A 21,501-nucleotide genomic window follows, 5' to 3' on the forward strand; every position below is an offset into this window, starting at 1 on the left:
TAGGCTGGGAGGCTGGCCAAGGTGATCATGTTACAGAGCAGCCGACTGGCTCTGGCCGGGCACGTGACGGGAGAAAGAATTTGGGTCTGTTTTGACGAGAGACAAAAGCGCCCTTCTTGCCAAAGGACATCTACAGAAAGCTGAGAGGAAATGCGCAGTTCAAGCCAGAGCTGGAAAAAGCACATTTGGCTGACCTCTGGGCTTGTTTTTCTTCTTTTTAAAAACTTCCTGCATCTTCCTCAACTTAAGAAAATGTCGCTGTCCCCTAGGAGGCAGTTTCGATAAGAGGCATGGGTGTCAGATCGTGTTGAAGGCAGAAGATGGGCAGTTCAAGTGGATAAAAAGGTGACATGGACCACAGGGCCTCATTTTCTCATTTTTGATTGCTTCTGTTGCTGCTGAGGGCAGCCAAGGGAGGAGAGATGTATCAACTACTACTGTTCAGTCTAGATGCAGGAAAGGAACCCCTGGAGAGGTGAAGTTTACACTTTGAAACAGGTGAAATTAGAATACAGGATGACCCGTGATGTAAAAAGGTGAGACCTTTGAAAAAGAAGTGAGCTTTTATTTTTAAATTTCTAAAAATTATTTTTGAATAGGCAATATGTATGTCTAATATAAAAAACAAAAGGGTCAAAAGAGTGTACAGTAAAAAGCAAGTCTTTTTTTACTCCTTCCCAGTCCTCTACTTCTCCCAAGAGGCAACCCCTGGGATGAGTGTTTTGTATATCCATCCAGAGCTTGTCTCTATAAATAGAAACATATCTATATCTCCCCATCTTTAGAAACAGCTTACCATATATGCTGTTATGCTCCTTGCTTTTTCCACTTAGCACGCACATATGGAGATTGTTCCATAAAGTACCTTTAAGAGCTACAATGTTCTTTTTAAGGCTGAGTGCTGTCCCGTTGTCTAGATGTGTCATACTGTATTTGGCCAATAAAGGACCATATCTTAGTCATCTTTCCCTGACTAACTCCTTGCACAGCACAAAGCTCAGTAAACATTCAATGTTTGTTACAAATTTTATTTTGTACAACTTGTTCCTGTTTTTCATCGTCTCTCCTTTTAGAGGTACCAATATATTTTTCAATATTCCAGATATTTGTATAATGTATATATTCTTGGCCATCCAAGTCTGCCTTGTGCACTGATCAAACCTTTGCTACCTCACTTCCAAGGCCTGCCTTAATCTAGCTCCTCTCATATAACATTATTCCTCACTACTTCCTATTTTCCTATGCTCTAAGCATCACTGTCATGTGCAAATATTTCTTGATCGCTATGTACAGAAAAATTTTTTCTATTTTCAGTCATGCCTACCTCCAAGTAATTGCTTATACTAATTCTCCCACCTAGAATTTCCTGCCTGGTCTTGACCACTACTCTGCCTCTCGTTCTTTTTTTATATATATATAAATTTATTTATTTTATTTTTGGCTGTGTTGGGTCTTCATTGCTGCACGCGGGTTTTCTCTAGTTGCAGTGAGTGGGGGCTACTCTTCGCTGTGGTGCACAGGCTTCTCATCGCGGTGGCTTCTCTTGTTGCAGAGCACGGGCCCTAGGCATGCGGGCTTCAGTAGTTGTGGCACGTGGGCTCAGTAGTTGTGGCTCGTAGGCTCTAGAACGCAGGCTCAGTAGTTGTGGCGCACGGACTTAATTGCTCTGTGGCATGTGGGATCTTCCCGGATCAGGGCTCAAACCCATGTACCCTGCATTGGCAGGTGGATTCTTAACCACTGCACCACCAGGGAAATCACTTGTTCTTTTCTTTCTGAACTTTCTTAGCTTATGTGTTTAACACTCCCTAGAGTAGCAGGTAATTTTTTCTGTAATCAGGTCAAATAGGAGCTTTATGTATCTTCATGGCTCTAATAACTCTCACACATAGTGGGTTCTCAGTAGAGCTTGCACAAACGAGAATATCTCTCTGGTCCTCTGGGTTTTCTCTCCATTCTAATTTTGAGGACTTGCTTAGCTTTCCTGTTATTTCAAGGTTGTGTAAGATGGCCCCTCCCTTAGCTGATCTCCTTTAAAGGGAGGAGAGGCCCTGAGATCCTGGAAGAAGGTAGATCTGGGTTCAAACTGAGCACTGCCACTGACCAGCTTTGTGACCTCTGCCTCTCTGAGTCTCAGTTTCCTCACCTGTAAAATGAGCCAGTTGGATTAGAGGATCTCTGAGGCCCATTCTATTTCTAATGGAGTTGAGATTTATCACGGTGTTTACCAATTTTTCTGGAATATATCCCTTATCCCACAAACAAACACATCTGGTTAGAAACTTCAGAGATATTCTGAAGCCTTTGGGTCCCATTTCTCCTAGAAAATTACAGAATGTTACAGAAGTTCAAAACAAGATTCTCAACACTGGTCACATTAAAAAAAAAAAAAAAATCACAGGGGTCTTTTGAGATCTGGCTGTAACACCAGAGATGGGTTTGTTACATTCACGAACAGGGAGAGGAAGGAGGAGCTAGAGAAGAGATTTTCAGAAGTGACTAGAGAGTCCCAAAGTAAAAGTTTTACTCTTATCTATATTGATGTGCTTTCCTGCTCTCTTTCCATTGGCTTGTATTTCTGTTTGCCTCGCTCTGTACAGACAGAGATCAACTTTCTTCTTTATAAAGTACTGAATATTCAGTTAGCAGCCTTGATGAGTTTCACAGTAACAAAAATCAAAAGAAGTAGTGGCAAGTAACTCTTAATCAGACTCACCTAGTAAAATTACCTAAGTTTTCATCAAATATTTCCATAGGCAACATATTTATCATGCCTGGGGGAAGCTAGCTTTTTTTTCTTATCAAATTTACTGTAATTCAAATAAAAAAAAATTAAGATGTTTCTGCCTTTACTCCATTCTCTGACCCTGAGAGTCAAGGTAATCTTTATTTATTTACTTATTTAATTTTTGGCTGTGTTGGGTCTTTGTTGCTGTGCGCGGGCTTTCTCTAGTTGTGGCGAGCGGGGGCTACTCTTTGTTGTGGTGCGCGGGCTTCTAGTTGCGGTGGCTTCTTTTGTTGCAGAGCTCGGGCTCCAGGTGCGCGGACTTCACTAGTTGTGGCACACGGGCTCAGTAGTTGTGGTGCACAGGCTTAGCTGCTCCACGGCACGTGGGATCTTTCTGGACCAGGGATCGAGCCTGTGTCCCCTGCATTGGTAGGCAGATTCTCAACCACTGGGCCACCAGGGAAGTCCCTATTTATTTATTTTTTTAATGTAATCTTTAAAAACATAGATCGGGGGACTTCCCTGGCAGTCCAGTGGTTAAGACTCAGCGCTTCCAATGCAGGGGCCACGGATGGGTTCAATCCCTGGTCGGGGAATTAAGATCCCATGTGCCCCGTGGCCAAAAAATACCCAAAAAACAAAACAAAAAACAAACATGGATTGGATCAGGTCATTCCTGTAAGTAAAATCCTTCTGGGTTTCCTGATTCACTTTGAACAGAGTGCAGTTTAAAGCCTCCCAGCCTTTAGGCTCACTGAGCCTCTGCTTTCCTGTGGAGCCACTCTGCCTTCGCTCCACCTCTTGGTGGCTGCCCTGGCCTTTCACTACCTCTAACACAGAAAACTCATTTCTGATCCTTTTACTGCTCCCAACTGCTCATGCCTCTCCCTCTCTCTCTCTCGTTTCGTCCTTCTTGTCCTTCTCATCTCTGCCCAAATGCCACCTTCTCAGAGAGGTCTTCTTTAATTAATTGCCTATATCTTCCCCCAATCCAGTTACTCTCCATGACTTTTACCTCATTAGTTTCCTTCATGATGGCTATCAAAATTTTCATTATCCTTTTATTTACTTGAATGCTTGCTTACTTGTTTTATTGTCAGTCCCTGCCACCAAATGTTAAGCTCCACCAGGCCAGGAACCATGTCAGTTTCATTCACCAGTGCATCCTCCAGTGTCAAAATGCAGCCCTGCCCATAGCAAATGGACCATAAACACAACTGATTGGATGAACACCCAATCCCATACTGGACTGGAAATCAGAAGACTCAAATCCTGGTCCTATCTTTGGGAGCTGGGTAACCTAAAATTATTTAATTATTGTGAAATTAGGGAAATGTATTAGTTAGGACACCTTGATGGACCCTCTCAGCTGTGGAAATAAGTCTTATGATTACTACTGGTAGATTTTGAAATGTTGTTAGTTTAGTAGACTCGAAGGGAGAAGGAAAATCAAATGAGATACAAATAAAATGATACCTATTTCTGGATTTTAAAAAATGAACTCCGGGGCTTCCCTGTTGGTGCAGTGGTTGAGAGTCCGCCTGCCAATGCAGGGGACACGGGTTCGAGCCCTGGTCTGGGAAGATCCCACATGCCGCGGAGCAACTAGGCCTGTGAGCCACAATTACTGAGCCTGCGCGTCTGGAGCCTGTGCTCCGCAACAAGAGAGGCCGCGATAATGAGAGGCCCGCGCACCGTGATGAAGAGTGGCCCCCACTTGCCGCAACTAGAGAAAGCCCTCGCACAGAAACGAAGACCCAACACAGACATAAATAAATAAATTAATTAAAAATTAAAAAAAAAATGAACTCTGATCTCTGATCTAATCAGAGATCAGAAGGTTTTTCAGGTTGTAATCAAAAGATCAAAATAATACTCAAATGCTTAGTCATGAAACATGACCTTTGCTTTACATTTAGGGGAAGTTTGATGCTCTGCTGATAATTGTCAAGAGTCAAAAGGTTTTTCTATTATGTAGGAAAAGCAGGGACAACACACTTCAAAGGCAGGAAATTTATCCAACTATACCAAGGAAACCAGCCAGCTGGATGCATCTTCAGTTGAATGTAAAGATATATATATATATTATCTGATAAAAAAACAACATTATACAAAGTGACAGACCTTGTCTAAGCTTGGGGCAGTGGGTACTGTAATGGAATGGAATTAATCAGCTGACAGGCATCTAGGTGTGTCAGCACTCTATAAAGGTTTTTGAGATTTGGGCTCATATAGAAGTACTATATGCCTGGAGGCATTTACCTTTTTCTCCATTTTCAAAATATTTCAAACCCAAATATGTATTTTAGATTTTATCTTCCTATACATATTCCAGTTTAAGAAATTCATCTTGTTAGATTTATTTAGAATTGGTAATAACGGAAAGGCTTGGCTGGCTAAGGAAATCACCCTGTCTGGTTCTTAAGGAGACCCATTTTACAACCAATGTTCCTCGGTTTTTTAAAACCTATACTCTCCCAGCTGAGAAGATGTTTAAGCCTTACTTTCTATAGTTTGTAGTTCAGAAGCAATAGGGTTTTTTTCAAATGTGATATTATATTAATGAATATATTCTACTCCAACTACCCTCTTATTTGTTTGGGGCCTCCCTCCCATCCGGAATCAGTGATTTACACAATTGTTCTAATTTTGCAATAAGAGCAGCATAAAATCCATTGTTTGCAACAAACACTCCAAGGTCTCTGGAAACACAAGCCATCATTGTGTTTGTGTTACCCTTGTATTCAGTAACCTGAGAAATGAACAATCAGTTCTGGGTGAGGGGGCATTAGGGGGAAGGAGATGGGGTACGTTTCCTGCTTGATTGTTTCAGTGCACACCAGGCCCAGTGCTGCAGGAAAAAACAGGCTGCTCTTCATGTGACTAGCTGCTGATAGGCCTACGCTCTCCTGAATGTAATTACAGAGTGGATTACAGGATATTAGAAACTCACAGGATAGGGGGAAGGGAGTGGCTTACCTGCTTTCTCCATCACTGTATTGCTGAACAGAATGACAAGAGTGCTAAGTCTGCAGCAGAGCTAACAAACACTGAATATCTCGGGGATAACAAACTGAGACAGGCCAGAAACAATTATTTATTGAATACACTTATATATCTTCTACAGTGTGGGGTGGTTTTTCCATTTATTAACGCAAACATCCGCTGAGATAGTTATTCATATCCGTATGTTACAGATAAGGAGACAGACACTCATGTGAAGGAGAGAAGGGGAGGAGTGTTCAGAAAGTGCATTTGATGGGGGGGGAGGGCGGGTTCACGTCCCTGGAGACTAGCTTTTGGGAATCCAGGTTGGAATTGCCGCTGAAGACTTGCCCTGCCTCCAGTCTCGGAAACGGAGGTAGGGTTTTGGAGAGCCTCTTTAGGGGGAAATGGTTAAAAGTAGGAAGGTGCAGGGACTTGGGGGTGAATTTGCTATCCACTCAACAGCCCCCTTCGAGGGAAGACATCAAGGAGTATGACCACAGCCATGCTCTGGGGAGTCCGCACCTTCTCGTAGGGGCAGGGTGGAGGTCTTGCGCGACGGACTAGGAGGGCGGCCCGGAACTGATAGCCGTGTGCGGGAAGTCAGTGCCTTGTTTTCTCTCCCACCACTGGAGGACAAACGCTGCTAAGGACAGGCGTTGGCAAAGAGCTCTCTTTCCAAACAGGAGTCACAGAGAATAGTAGGGCGGGTGGGAGCTTTGAAGGAACCTCCTAAGCTAGGCCTGGACCCCACTGGTCTCGCAAGGAAGATCTGACGAGCTCGCTTAGCGCCCGCGAGGTCTCGGACCTTCTCGCGAAGCAGGAGGGCGCCAGCGCTCGCCCTGCGTCTCCCCAGCCTAGGCTGCATCTTCTTTGTAACTCGAGCGGACCCTAGCGGGCCGGTTGCTATGGTAACGCTGCTCGCTCAGCTCCCCGAGGCTCGGAGGGGGGAGGCGGGCCTTGGCTGACGTCACCCAGACTCGGTTTCGGGGTGCTGCCCCACCCCCAACCCACTGTTTGCCAGAAAGGAAGCCGTATGGTAGAGGTTTTGTAAGTGAAGGGTCCAGGGGGCCGCATTAGTACAGAAGGAAGCGGTCAGGATCTCCCCCAGCGAACCTCCTCCCAAGTCAGCTCCCGTCGATATTAATGGCCCTTCGAAGAAGGTAGACTAGGAGGTTGTAATTTGGAGGATTTGGTCAGACGGGCCACGCCCTTTCCTCGGCCTTTGGTCTAGCTAGGCCACGCCCACCACGGGGGGCTAGTTCTAGACCACGCCGCCTCTGAGCGCACAGAAGTAGAACCGAAATGGAGGAGCAGCGATCCTGGTGAATTGAACCAGCGAAACTAACTCAGCGAAGGCCGTAGGGGGCCGTATTTCACTTGCGTCGTCTGAGGTCGCCCCGCCCCGCCGTTTTCGCGGCGCCCTCTTGGTTTTGTGCCTGCGCGCCGCTCCCGCGAGCTCACAGGTTGGGCGAACACGCACGGAGTCGCCAGGGCGCGCAGAAGGGGCGGGGCAGGCAGCGTCAGGCGCGCGCCCGCCTGGAGTGACGCGAAGGGAGCAGGCGAGTCGGGAGGATCGGGTGGGTAGAGCGGTGCGGCCAGGTTGTTTGGAGGGCTGTGCGTAAGGTCGCTCTGGGCATGAGGGCGCTCATCTCACTGGGCCGCTCGGTTCTAGGAGCCGATCCGGGGCAGCGGGCGGAGAACACCGGGTCACGCCGCTCCCGGGTAGTCTGTTCGCCAGCCCGTCTGCCCGCGCTTCGCGGGCCCTGCCGGTCAGGGTAAGCGGGCTCCCGCTTATCAGAGAGGAGCGTGAGATGAGAGAGTGTGGGAGGCCATCGGGGGCCTGCGGGAGGAAGGGGAGTGGGAGCGTGCGAGAGGGACAGGGTGTGTGAAAAGAGAAAGAGGTCCATCGGATAGTAGTCATAATAACCACCACTACCACACGATATTAATGTCCTAGTGATATGTGCCAGCACCTTATATGCTTCATTCTGTTACCCCCTACAGCAGTCCTCCGAGGTGTGCACCACCAGTAGACGACCCATTTTACAAGAAGGGAAAACTGAGGCATGAGAGAGGTTAAGTAACTTACGCAAAGCCACACAGCTCGTCCGTGCCCTGGCTTCGAATTTAGGTCTCTCTGGCCCTAAGACATGAAATTTAAAAATCTTCGTTTTACAAAAAAAAAAAAAAAAGAGAAGAAAGGGAGTTAGGAGGAGGAGAGGGATGAGGGTGGTTTGAAGAGGGAGAATGATCCTGAACAGGAAGAGAAGGATGACGAGAGACGGTGTGAGTCAGAGGACCTGACTTTGGAACCTTGCGGGCTTCCCCCTTGTTGGTTCTTGCGTCCCCGCAACTTTTCCTTGCTATTCGGTGGCTTTATGAACCCGAGCTCTTGGCTCTGGAGGAGCCAGCTCACAGGCCTGGGCCACGTGGGTGGTTTGAAGAACTGGTTGAACTGCGGTTCGGTCGAGGGTGGTGTCTTGGGATACTGTGTTTGGCGGGGACGAAAGACTGCGACCCCCGCGGCCGTGGATGGAAAGAACCCTCTTCCAAGCGGCTGCCATTTCTTCTGAAGTGCTGCTACTTCCTTTTCCATCTTACCCATGCGCGGCAAAGCCTTTGTCCGGTCGTCTAGAATGGGGAAGTGATGTTTATTGTTTCCTTGCACTCTTAGCCTTAAACAAAACAAAATCAGAAAAACCAAAACATGCTTTTCTCCAGCAAGGTCTGGCACTCTGGATTGCTTGCAGAGAAAGCTTTCGGTTGCCTTTATCATTTACTTGCTCTTGAGAGCTTTCCTGGGTTAGTAAGGAGTTTTGTTTTGGAGAAGTTTACACTGTAGATCATTGGGGGGCGAACTGCACAGTTTGTTCTACAGATGAACGCAGGGCAGAGACCTCAGTAACTCCTGGGTGACCTTCTTATACAGTCTAGTACTGGGAAACAGCAGGTATCAGGGCTTGTATTTTGCTTTCATGTAGAGTAGCTCATGTGGCAGTCGAGTTTTAAAGTCAGCCTGCAAGGCAAGCAATGCATGCAACCAAAATTATCCTTAAAAATTCCTTAGGAAGGTGCGGGGTTGGAGGTGGCCATAGTGTTTCTCAGTAAATCCAGCACAGTCGTTTTTTCTTCAGTTTTGAAACTTGTTACTATTTCTTTGGTTGTAACCCAGGTAGAGTAGTTAGGTTTACCTTTAGGGGCCGTGTTGCACAAATAAACATAAGTGAATGGCATAGAGTCATTCTGCACTGTGCAGTGCTGGCTCTGAGAGGCTTAGAAGGGGGAAGACTAATAACTAAGGGGAATGGTATGTTTGTGATCCTCATTTTAGGCTCATACTGGAGCATGTGCTCACTGAGTGGAAAGTGGCAGGCAGAATTGCTAGTATTATTTTATTATTATTATTATTTCTTTTTTGGCTAGCATATCCAGTAACTTATGCTAAGTTAAATGTGTGCAATGTGATTCCTTTTCAGTGTTTGTGTGGCACTACATTTGGGGCTTGCAAGTTTTCCTAGGTAAGGGTTTGATGGAAGAATGTCTTAAATGTTTTGCCACTGGTCTGGTTTTGACTTCCTTGTTTGTCAGATATGTATAACAATGGTTAGCTTTTAAAAATAATCCAAAAAAATTTTAAAATTTAAGTATAGTTGATGTACAGTGTTACATAAGTTACAGATGTACAACATAGTGATTCACAATTTTTAAACGTTATACTCCATTTACAGTTACTATAAAATATTGGCTATATTCCCTGTGTTGCACAATATATCCTTGTAGCTTATTTTTTACATAATAGTTTGTACCTCTTAATCCCCAACCCCTATATTGTAAAAAGAATTTTCTTGGAAATGGAAGCCAGGGACACTACCTTTTAAAATTAATGTCTCTGCATTTCAGTTTTCTTATCTGTAAAATGTAGAGAAAGATAGTACTGTACAAAATTATTGTGAGTTTTCTTCACTGTTATTTTGAAGCAAACCCCACGTTTCATATCGTATCACTTATAACTATTTTTCATTATGTCTAAAAGGTAAGAACTCTTTTTTAAAAAAAACCATAACCACAGTATAACACCAGAAAGAAAAAAAAAGCAAAATAAACAAAACCCTGAAACAAAAAACCCAAATCAGGCATTGTTCAGACTTCTACTTGTCTCAAAAATGTTATAGTTTTTTTTTTTTGTTTTTTTTTTTCCTATCACTTGTTTAAAGCAGGGTTTAATTTAGGTCTGTATGTTTTGATTGACTGATAGGTCCCCTGAGAGTCTTTTACTTTTATTTCTTGTAATTTATTTGTTGAAGAAGCTGGGTTCTCTAGTTTCCTATAGAAGTTTCTGGATTTTGCTGATTGCATTTCTCTGGTGTCACTTAATATGTTTCTCTGTCTGTATTTTCTGTACATTGGTAGTTAAATCTAGAGGCTTGGTCAGATGCAAGTTAGATTTTTTTTTGGTCAAGACTATTTCGTAGTTGTGATGTGTTGTTTTGAGGCACATAATACCTGGTGGTCTCTTTTTGTGATGATTACAGCCCTAGTGATTATTTTAACAACTTTATTGAGATATAGGGTACATACTATAAAACTCACCCATTTTCATATAAAACTCAGTGATTTTTAGTAAATTTACTGAGCTGTGCAATAATCATTTTAATGGAGTTTGGGAACATTTCTGTCATCTCAGTAAGATACCTCATTCCCATTTATATAACTCTCAGTCCCATCCCACCACGTAGTCTTTTCTGCCTTTATAGAGTTGCCTTTTCTGGAAATTCCATATAAATGCCATTATGATTATTGCCCAGATCTCTAAATTCATTAGGGGTTACAAAACGGTGATAGTCTGTCATTCCCTATTTATTTTTATTTATACCACTTTTATAAAGAGAAACTTTCCTTCAACTATTTGGTTACTTGGGATTACAGTTTATATAGGAAAGACAAGATACGTATTTTTAAAAATAAGTCCATTCATTAGCATTCTCCAATGGTGGCCAATGAAATTTATTTTCTTAGTTCATTATGAACTCCTGGATTTAAATCTCTATCTGAAAAGTCGTGATGCATCGTAGTAATTATCCATAATGATGTTCATATCATATTTTATTTGACGAGAGGGAGCCTCTTCATATTGTTTCCTGAGTTCTTTTGATAAAACCTTAAGAGCTTCTTAGCTGGGGAGCCTTGTTCCTAAGGATTTAATGTAAATATCTAACTGCCCTCTTTTTAAGTCTGCTCTTTGCTGCTTGGAGGCCAAAGACATTTTTTGCTTGAGTCCCTTTAGTTGCTTTTGCTTTTATGGAAATGTTTCAATCAGTGATACCCACTTCCCCTAAAGTAGTTTATGGTTGTGTTTAAAGTGACACCAAAAAGGGAGTGCTTTGTTTCAGTTAGGGAAATAAGGAAGCGAAGTGGTACTGATTTAACATTAATGGGCATAGAAATGGTTTTATGCCCTTTTGCAGGGGAAAACCTTAAGCATGGTTTAGAATCTAAAGTTCTGAGCCCCAACATTTTCTTTGTCTTTTTGGCCTTGCTGCGTGGCTTGTGGGATCTTAGTTCCTCGACCAGGGATTGAACCTGTGGCCCCTCGCAGTGAGAGCGCTGAGTTCTAACCACTGGGCCGCCAGGGAATTCCCCCAACATTTTCTTGATTATGGTCAGAGAGTGGAATTTACTCCACGCTCAGTCTGAACTTCTGCCATTTTCTGATGTTCTTGATTTCTTCATCTGCATGCCTTTAATTCATGCCCATTGTGCATAGAACAAAAATGAGAAGAAATGGATTCTGCCTTTAAGAAGTATTCACCCGTATTTGTTAGGAAGCTACCACAGTCTACTTAAGTTTCAGAGTAATTACAGTAAGTCTACTATAATTTCAGAGAAGCATCTGTCAAAGTGTAGAGTAACTTGAATAAATGGAATCTTCAAGGGTTGGTGACAAACCAATAGATTGTTTTCTCAGAAGTGTCTCAGAGAAATGATGACACTTGAGAATGCCAATTTTGTTTTGATCCAGATTCTTATTGTTGTATCTGCCTATCTTGAAAGTAGAAAGCAAAGGTTCGTTTTACTCTTTCTAGGAATTGTCCCTTAAATATATGCGCTGGAGCCCACTCTTACATTGTGTTGAGGATCTGTGCGTGGGCTTGCGTTTTAAGTAAATCCCCTTATGATAAGCTCCTTTTCGTCTTTTTATAACTAAGCATATCATTGCTATAATAACAGCATTACCCTTAGGCTGAACCATGTTGAGTTTTATCGTGTAGAATACTGTTGCCTCCCCAGTTTCCTCCCAGAATATACACTATAAATCATTCTGCTTCTGGTTGAATTATTTATACCTGCTGTCTTCTCTATTTTTATTGTTGAATTGATACTTTGTTTCTTTATAATATTGTATGTTGAAAAGTAGACATTAATAAATTCTGATTTTCATTGTGGTTGTTCAACTTGGGATTGGTTTCTACAACTTAAATCTCTCACTTCATGATCTATTTGCCTCTAGTTGTATTTGACTTTTGGATTGTCGGGAAAAAGAATTTCCTTTTTTGGGGGAGTGGAGGGGCAAGTCCCACATCCATATTCATCATACGGTGTTAGGACTTCAGTGTGAGAGTTCAGGTCCACATTCTTTCAGGCTTTTGGAGATCCCAGTACATTTCAACTGGCTAAACTGATTCCTTTAGAAATGTTTCCATGATTTGGTCCCTGTGCAAAGTGATGTGAAAGTCATGGTAAGGGCATATTTGTGTTAACAGGGGACTATTTTAGTCTTTAGGTAGTCTGGAGAGGGCTCAAAAACTGGTTTAGGGCAATGGTTTCATTTCTGTGCTAAAGGGCAGCTTGGGCAAAAGTTTCTTCATGTTTCTTAAGTAAGTTTATTTTCTTCAGGTTAAAGAACTGAGGGAGGGAGAGTGAGTGTGTGTGTGTGTGTGTGTGTGTGTTTGTGGGTGTGTCTGTTTTGACAAAGGCAGGTTCCCTCATCATATAAAATGGAGAATAAATATAATAGTCCTAATGTTTTAGCTTAAGCTGATGAAGTGATGGTAAAATACTGTTTTGATGTCTTTGTTAATGTCTTAATGCCAGTATGTAAATTAATGTGATTTCAAAATATGTGTTTGAATGTAGATCAGATCCACCATTGACTTGCCCTCTAACATAGTCAGCTGAAAGCGACTTCACGTTTCTTCAGGATGCCTGCGGCTCTTGTGGAGAACAGCCAGGTCATCTGTGAAGTCTGGGCCAGCAATCTAGAAGAAGAGATGAGGAAGATCCGAGAAATCGTGCTCAGTTACAGTTATATTGCCATGGTAAAGAGCTCTACTCTGTTTGACTCACCTTCTGGTATGGACTTAGGGAATATTCAGTGTGAGATTTTTGAAAGAAATGATTACACTAAAGCCATGGTAAATTAAACATGATGGAAGGTTATGTTGCTTTTATGAAACATCAAGGTAGCCTGTGTGTCTGAAAAGGATGTAACCTCTAGTATCTAGTGTTTATGATGTTACTTTTGTTTGCAAGTCTGTAAACAGAAGTTGTCTCAGTCCATAGGGCACATCTATTCCACAGGTATGGTGAATTTGACTGGCAGTGTTAAAGCAGTTTTTAAAAAGTAGTTGCCAACATTTAAAAATCAAGAGACCTTACTTAAATTCCAGATTTCTGGTATCTCTGGAAGAAATGGACAGATCTGGCATTATAGGGTCTACATTCCTGCCTGACACTGAGTGGCTGGAGGGAGGCACGTATCATAGTGATATCAAGAGCCTCTTTTAGGGGAGGCATGTACCCTTTAGTTTGCTCCAGTGCCCATTACCCATAACCATTTTAACACCCTGCACACTTTACTCTGTTACGTTAGCTGCCTGGAGTTTGCAACTCCTGCTGTGGAGGGTGTAGAATTATGTCTGCAGCCTGGTATTCAGAACTCTCTATGATCTTGTTCCAGGCTTTTTACTTTAAGCCAAATGTGGCTATTTATTACTTTTGTTGAATGGCTGTTTCACTTTCCTATATTTGCATTTTTATTTATATAGCGTTTCGTTCTCAACCTAGACCGTTCCTAATTAACTGTATATGAACCTAGAATGTTCTTTTTTTTTTGGCGGGGTGGCGGGCGTGCTGCGTGGCTTGTGGGATCTTAGTTCCCCGACCAGGGATCGAACCACTGGACTGCCAGGGAATTCCCAAACCTAGAATGTTCTTAATAGACCTAGAGTTAGTCAACTACTTCTGTTCACATCCTGCTTAGGATCTCCAAGTTGTTGTGTAAAGCTTCTTGTTTCTAGTGCTCCTTCTGTATAGATCAATGAAATCAGTATTTTAAGGTGAATTTTTGTGCCTGAGCTTGGGGCTTGTCACATAACTTTTATAAATTGAGGTAAAACTTTTATTTATGAATGGTCAAGTCAGCATAAGTTTTGTGAAACCTTACGATGAGAGACTTTTTCCTTTTCTAGGACACAGAATTTCCAGGTGTTGTGGTGCGACCCATTGGTGAATTCCGTAGTTCCATAGATTACCAGTATCAGCTTTTACGGTGCAATGTTGACCTTTTAAAAATTATCCAGCTGGGCCTTACATTCACGAATGAGAAGGGAGAATATCCTTCTGGAATCAACACTTGGCAGTTCAACTTCAAATTCAACCTTACGTAAGTGTCTGAGACACTTCTCAATGTTATTCTTAGATGTGCTACATTTGTGCAGACTGATTTCTAACTGATTTTATTAATTTTAAGTTTTGTTTCCACCAAACCCAAGTAGGGGTTGGAGAGAGTAGTCAAGCAGAAGATGGAGTAAGGAATCTCAAAAAGTAAAGTCCCTCTTAAAGAACTCTTACAAGTCGACAATAAAAAGACAGCCTAATTAAAAATGGGCACAAGGACTTCCCTGGTGGCACAGTGGTTAAGAATCTGCCTACCAATGCAGGGGACATGGGCTTGAGCCCTGGTCTGGGAAGATTCCCCGTGCCGCGGAGCAACTAAGCCCGTGCGCCACAACTACTGAGCCTGTGCTCTAGAGCCTGCGAGCCACAGCTGCTGAGCCCGCGAGCCACAACTACTGAAGCTCACCTGCCTAGAGCCTGTGCTCCGCAAAGAGAAGCCACTGCAATGAGAAGCCCGCACACTGCTATGAAGAGTAGCCCCCGCTCGCTGCAACCAGAGAAAAGCCCGTGTGCAGCAACGAAGACCCAACACAGCCGTAAATAAATAAATAAATAAATTTAAAAAATGGGCACAAGATCTGAATAGACATTTCTCCAAAGAAGATTTAGAAATGGCTAATAAGCTTATGAAAAGATGGTCACCACCATTAGTCATTAGGGAAATGCAAACCAAAACCATGAGATACTACTTCATACCCACTAGGTGGCTGTGATCAAAAAGACATAATAACAAATGTTGGTGAGGGTGTGGAGAAATTAGAACTCTCATATATTGCTATTGGGAATATAAAATAATGCAGCCTCTTTGGAAAATAGGCAGCTTCTCAAAAGGTTAAAAATAGAGTTACCATATGACCCAGCAATTCCACCCAAGAGAAATGAAGACATACATCCATGTCAAACTTGTATGTGAGTGTTCATAGCAGCATTATTCATAAAGGCCCCAAATTGGAAACAGTCCAAATGTCTGTGATCTGAGGAATGGCTATATGTGGTATATCCGTGCCATGGAATGTTACTGCACAGTACAGAGAGATAAAGTACTGACATATGCTATACATGGATGAGTTTTGAAAACATTATGTTAAGGGAAAGAAGCCAGACACAAAAGATCACATTCTTAACCACTGCGCCACCAGGGAAGTCCTGCTTTTCATTAAATAATGAGAAAATGTGGATCTTTCATTATTAAGACACTTATTTTGTGGGGGAAAAATCCCGTTTTTCTTTCTGTCACAGGTAAGATTACTTTGTGTGTTTGCTAGAATACTGGAAGGAATGAATTGATTTATTCTTAAATTATGAAAGTATTTCAAGAATACTTACTCTAGGAACTTCCCTGGTGGCGCAGAGGTTAAGAATCCACCTGCCAACGCAGGGGACGTGGGTTTGAGCCCTGGTCCGGGAAGATCCCACATGCCGTGGAGCAACTAAGCCCGTGCGTCACAACTACTGAGCTTGTGCTCTAGAGCCCGCAAGCCACAACTACGGAGCCCGCGTGCTGCAACTACTGAAGCCCCCGCGCCTAGAACCTGTGCTCCACAATGAGAAGCCACCGCAATAAGAAGCCCACGCACTGCAACGAAGAGTATCCCCCGCTCGCCACAACTAGAGAAAGCCTGCATGCAGCAATGGAGACCCAACACGGCCAAAAATAAATAAATAAAATATAAAAAAAAAAATAAAAAAAAAAAAAGAATACTTATTCTATAATTTATAAGGTGATGGTAATATTGTTGCCCACTACTTCTGTTACCTTACCACCAGCTAAGAAGTAAACACCTTCTCTTTTCAGAGAGGACATGTACTCCCAGGATTCCATAGATCTCCTTGCTAACTCAGGACTGCAGTTTCAGAAGCATGAAGAGGAAGGGATTGACACATTGCACTTTGCAGAGCTGCTTATGACATCAGGAGTGGTTCTCTGTGACAATGTCAAATGGCTTTCATTTCACAGGTCAGTCTAAGAGAGTGTTTTTCTCTTCCTTTGGAAGCAAGGAATTGAATTCTTATGTTGTTTTCGCAGTCCTCTTGGCACTCTTTTGTTGCTCACTAGCAGTTACGAAGTTGAGATGGTAACATTTCAGTTTTTCAGAAAACACTTTGGAGCGCATGCTGGTTTATTTCACACAGTACTAGGCTGTATCATGGGGCTGCAGTGGGCATATGTCAGGTGGAAAGGTGGAGGGTGGGAAGCATGGAAGCACTTGGTCATCTTTTTCTTGTCATTTAAAAGGCTGGCCTGGAGTTTCCTGGGTACTCAAAAGCCAAATTCCCCTTAGGAGAAGTTATTTTACCTTTCAGTACCTTTTCTTTTTTTTTTTTGGTCGCCCCGCATGGCTTGTGGGATCTCAGTCCCCGACCAGGGATTCAGCCTGGGCCACAGCAGTGAAAGTGCCAAATCCTAACCACTAGCCCACCAGGGGACTCCATACCTTTCAGTACGTTTGAATTTTTGATGAATAAAACCCACGTTTATAAACCCTTGGGTTCTCTTATGTATCTCTCATATTAATCTGTTATGTGGTTATTTAATGGAAAGTTCAGAGTACAGGATAAACTACTTTGGAAAACTGAAAGTTCCTAACGTGAGGTAGCATCATAAGCTCTGAGCAATGAAGCAGTTGAATGCTGGGGCCTGTTAACTCCTGCTCTTTCACCTTACTGCCTCATTCTCTCCTCGCAGTGGCTATGACTTTGGCTACATGGTAAAGTTACTTACGGATTCTCGTTTGCCAGAAGAGGAACATGAATTCTTTCACATTCTGAACCTTTTCTTCCCATCCATTTATGATGTGAAATACCTGATGAAAAGTTGCAAAAATCTTAAGGTACACAATATTTTTCTTAATAGTAGTAACGACAACAAGAAGACGAAAATGCAGACTTGTCATTTTGCTTTATTGCAGTTTGTTCAGCATGTGTCCTTGAGTACCTGCTAGGTGCCAGCATGGTGCTAGACAGGGTATATATAGAGTTGACTGGCACAGGGATTTGTGTGGTAACTGTCTTTAACCTGGGCGTGAAGGGAGCGTTCTGCTACTCTCACCCTAAGGCAGGCATTCTTCACTTAGGGCCCACGAACCTAGTGAAACAGTTGGAGACATGAAGTGTATGTATGATTCGTTAGGAATGGGGTCTGCAGTGTACCAGACTCTCAGAGGGGTTCTTAGCTCTAGACAATTTAAGAACTCCCTCCTCTAATAAATTGTTGATAAAAGAGGTTTGCCATCTAGAATTGGATTGGCATTTACTATTTCCCCAACCTTGTTTTACAGCAGTGAGGACTTTCAGGGGCGGAGGTCTGACAGAATTAACAATACAGAAAAGAACGAACGGAGTGAAAAGTGGAATATAACACAGTGTATCATTTGGAGGGCTAAAAAGGGGATAGTGCTGGGGAAGACCTGTTAAGTAAATGGCCTGTTCCTACTTCCTGTCACCACAAGAAGTAAACTCAAGAATAGACATAGTTGACTCCAGTAGAGAAGTCGGGTCTGTAATATTATATTTGTTTCCTTACATCTCCAGGGAGGTCTTCAGGAAGTTGCTGATCAGTTGGATTTGCAGAGAATTGGAAGGCAGCACCAGGCAGGCTCAGACTCACTGCTAACGGGAATGGCATTCTTCAGGATGAAAGAGGTAAGGCAAAGGTTTTTTGGGCTGAGGTTTGTTGAAAATTTATAGTTTCTCTTGGAAGTTGGTGATCACTTTGAAAGCAGTGTTTTTTTTTTTTTTTGGTTTGTTTGTTATGCATATGTCCAGTATATTAGATGTGATTTGGGAGGCAAAGAAGCATTTTGAAATGGAGGTCACTCAGAAGTGTACTTGGTGTTCCTAGCACCTCTTATCCTTGCAATTATTTGCTTTTCTTCTGATTTCTATAATATGAACACATTTGTGAAACCACCCACTTATTTTATGCTAAGTTCTATTAATTATCAAATGTCCCACAGCTAACATCATATTCAGTGGTGAAAAGCTGAAAGCTTTTCCTCTAAGATCAGGAACAAGACAAGGATGCCCACTCTCTCCACTTTTATTCAACATGTTATTGGAAGTCCTAGCTGGAGCAGTTAGGCAAGAAAAAGAAATACAAGGCATCCAAATCAGAAAGGAGGAAAACTGTCACTATTTGCAGATGACATATATAGAAAACCCCAAAGACTCCACCAAAAAACTGTTAGAGCTAATAAACGAATCCAGTAAAATTGCAGGATAAAAAATTAATATAAAAAATCTGTTGTTTCTATACACTAATAGTGAACTATCAGAAAGAGAAATTACGAAAACAATCCCATTTACAATTGCATCAAAAAGAATAAAATAACCTTGGAATAAATTTTACCAAGGAGGTGAAAGACCAGTATACTGAAAACTCTAAGACACTGATGAAAGAAATTGAAGAAGACACAAATAAATGGAAGGATATTCCGGGCTCATGGATTGGAAGAATTAATATTGTTAAAATGTCCATACCACCCAAAGTAGTCTACAGATTGAATGTAATCCTGATCAAAATTCCAGTGGCATTTTCCACAGAAATAGAACAACTAATCCTAAAATTTGTATGGAACCACGAAAGACTCCAAGTAGCCGAAGCAACCTTGAGGAAGAACAACAAACCTGGCAGCATCATGCTCCCAGTTCTGCCCTCTGAGGTACCTCTGGCAATGTCTGGAGACGGTTTCGGCTGTCATAACCTGGGGGAGTAGGGTTGTGTGCTACTAGCCACGGATGCTGCTGAACATCCTACAGTGCTGCAGTACACTGGACAGCCTTCCTCACCCCCCAGCAGAGAGTCACCTGCCCAGTAGTGCCCAAAAGGGTGAGATACCTTGCTGTGTGTGTGCTTCCTGGCCATTTTCTCACTCGTAACAACCTATTGTTATATTACCCATTTTATGGATACAAAACCGTGGCTTAAGGAGCGTTCAAGTGATTTTTCTAAGATCACACAGTGAGTCAGTCTGAGTCTAGAGCTCAAGCTCTTAACCATTGCACTGCCTGTTAAAGAGAAGGGAGGAGATAGAGGCAGTTGTATTAATAAACAGCAACAGCAGCACAGGGATCCTGGCAGTAAAAACTCATGGAAAGTGGAAGTCTATTCAGAAAGGGGAGCCTATGTAGAGAGAAAGGAGCATGAAAAGACTGTGTAGGAAAGGTCTGGAGCCTTTCTTTATGAAGTTAGTTTCTAGTTGGCTAGGTGTTCAAGGCTTTAAGAGAGCTGGGAGGTGCTGATGTAGTAGTGTTGCGGCTTGGCCTGATTCTTGGCATGACTCTTGGCATGGTTCTCACCAGGGGCTCTCTGTCCTATTCTGCAGTTGTTTTTTGAGGACAGTATTGACGATGCCAAGTACTGTGGGCGGCTCTATGGCCTGGGCACGGGAGTGGCCCAGAAGCAGAACGAGGACGTGGACTCTGCCCAGGAGAAGATGAGCATCCTGGCGATCATCAGCAACATGCAGCAGTGATGGCGGCGAGGCTCTGCGGGTGGGCCTGGCCCCAGAGCGGTGCTTAATGTGCTGACTGTGTACACTTATATTCCTCCCCAAGAGAAGACGCGTCTTTTGAGCAAACTGTACCTACCACCTGCGCTGACAGAAAGACTTTTGTTTTACTGAAGACAAAAGATGTCTTTATTTTAGATCCAGAAGAAGGGAGTTTGCTCTGAATTTGTAAACACGTCTTCCCTATTCCTCATCCCTAAGCCTCTCTTCTCCAGTTGCCTCCTGCCACCAGCATCCATGGCTCATTTGACACCTTCTAAAATCCAGGACAAGTCAGAAACAAACTAGTAAAATGTATATAACTCTTACCTGTGTCATTCTTTTTCTTTTAAATTTGTTGCTAATCTCTGAGGATGAAGACTTCTTGCTGTGATTCTCAGCTGAGCTGAGGGCTTCAAGGGAAAGTGGAACCAAGTGGTGGTCTTGTGAAGTGGGTTATAGATGTTGAGCCTTTCCTTTCCTTCCTTTCTTTTCGTTTATTTTGACCCTTCTCGAGAACATTTGCTTTCCTCACACTTTGTTGGTCTTTATGTATTATTCCGTGGAAATGAATTACTCAGTGCTGAAATATGAAGACCCGATAATGAAAACTTTCCTTAAAAACAAAATTCTACTGAATCTGTCTACCCTTTATTCACAAGGAACTCCAGAATGGGTATTAAATTAACCACTTTCTTTAAGTCTGTGTTCCATTGTGCCACTGAGATTTGCTGTCACGTGTGCGTCATTTGAAATCATTTTAAGTTTTCATTTCATAAAATACCTTGGATTTGATCCCGAAGGAAATTACTAAGAGCAGGTTTTTGGATCATAAGTCTGTTACATTTTTAGTAATGTGATTTCAGATGGTCATCTGTATTCTGCTGCCTCTCTTCTCTGTTTTCCCTGCCTCTCCTTTGCAGCAAACTGAGGAGAAGTTAGGGAGATGGATTGTGGTGAGTACCAGAAATGTGAGTCTTTAAAAAGTTATAGTGGTAACATGTAAACAGGACAGTAAGGAATTTGGTTTATAGGGTTCTCTTGGAGTAATATCCCACAACTGGGGTAGGAAGCTCAGGACTGTGATTTTTTTTTTTTTTAAACTAGTCATTTAAAAAGTACACTGTATTTTTTCTGAATGACTACACTGTGGACAATTTCAAAAAAACCAAAAACTCCTTTGGAATAGTAGAAATGAAAACTGGTAGCTCACTGAAGTGGTTGAATAGTCTTACATATTAAAAGCTTATGGAAAACTCAATCTAAAATGATTCAAAAATGTCAAGTATTATAAGCTGGTATTTAAGATGCTTGTAAATATTATTTATGTTTTTAATTTTGTAAAATAAAGATTTCTTTTTAACCACTGGCATGAAGGTTTGGTCTTTCAAAGCTCTTAATTGCTGGCTTTAGAAGACGGTTGTTTGCTATCAGTGACATGGAAGCATCTTGTCTGTTTTCTAACTCTTGCCTCCATTTTCCACAAGTTGGCTTGCATACAAAATGTCTCACTTTGTAGGAAGCTTTTAATGAGCAGCTGTGTAAACGGAATTGTCTCTTTACTTCATATGCCTCGCTGATTATTGGGCCTTACTAGGAAATCAGTTTTAATTCTACTTC

The 21,501-nt window shown here is 42.4% G+C and overlaps 1 protein-coding gene across 2 annotated transcripts; it reads left to right on the forward strand.

Annotated features, from left to right (window-relative positions):
* Positions 1-6,070: 6,070 nt before the first annotated feature.
* Positions 6,071-21,251, forward strand: CNOT8 (CCR4-NOT transcription complex subunit 8). Of its 2 annotated transcripts, none has more exons than XM_036849144.1 (7): positions 6,071-6,089; positions 12,851-13,032; positions 14,185-14,378; positions 16,188-16,349; positions 17,079-17,223; positions 17,924-18,034; positions 19,717-21,251. In XM_036849144.1, the coding sequence occupies exons 2-7, from the start codon at positions 12,916-12,918 to the stop codon at positions 19,864-19,866; spliced, it is 879 nt and encodes a 292-aa protein (XP_036705039.1). In that variant the 5' UTR covers positions 6,071-6,089; positions 12,851-12,915; the 3' UTR covers positions 19,867-21,251. The 2 variants fall into 2 exon arrangements, with proteins under 2 accessions (XP_036705039.1, XP_036705038.1); XM_036849143.1 differs by lacking the exon at positions 6,071-6,089 and adding an exon at positions 7,377-7,491 and having other exon boundaries at positions 19,717-20,210.
* Positions 21,252-21,501: the final 250 nt, after the last annotated feature.

This window comes from Balaenoptera musculus, chromosome 3, assembly GCF_009873245.2.
Source record: "Balaenoptera musculus isolate JJ_BM4_2016_0621 chromosome 3, mBalMus1.pri.v3, whole genome shotgun sequence".
Taxonomy (NCBI): Eukaryota; Metazoa; Chordata; class Mammalia; order Artiodactyla; family Balaenopteridae; genus Balaenoptera; species Balaenoptera musculus.

Excerpts from the sequence above, each read along its gene's own strand:
- CNOT8 (XM_036849144.1), top strand. The coding sequence starts at position 12,916 with ATGCCTGCGGCTCTTGTGGAGAACAGCCAGGTCATCTGTGAAGTCTGG. Across the intron at positions 14,379-16,187 it reads AACTTCAAATTCAACCTTAC|AGAGGACATGTACTCCCAGG; the intron begins GTAAGTGTCTGA and ends TTCTCTTTTCAG. Across the intron at positions 17,224-17,923 it reads AAAGTTGCAAAAATCTTAAG|GGAGGTCTTCAGGAAGTTGC; the intron begins GTACACAATATT and ends TTACATCTCCAG.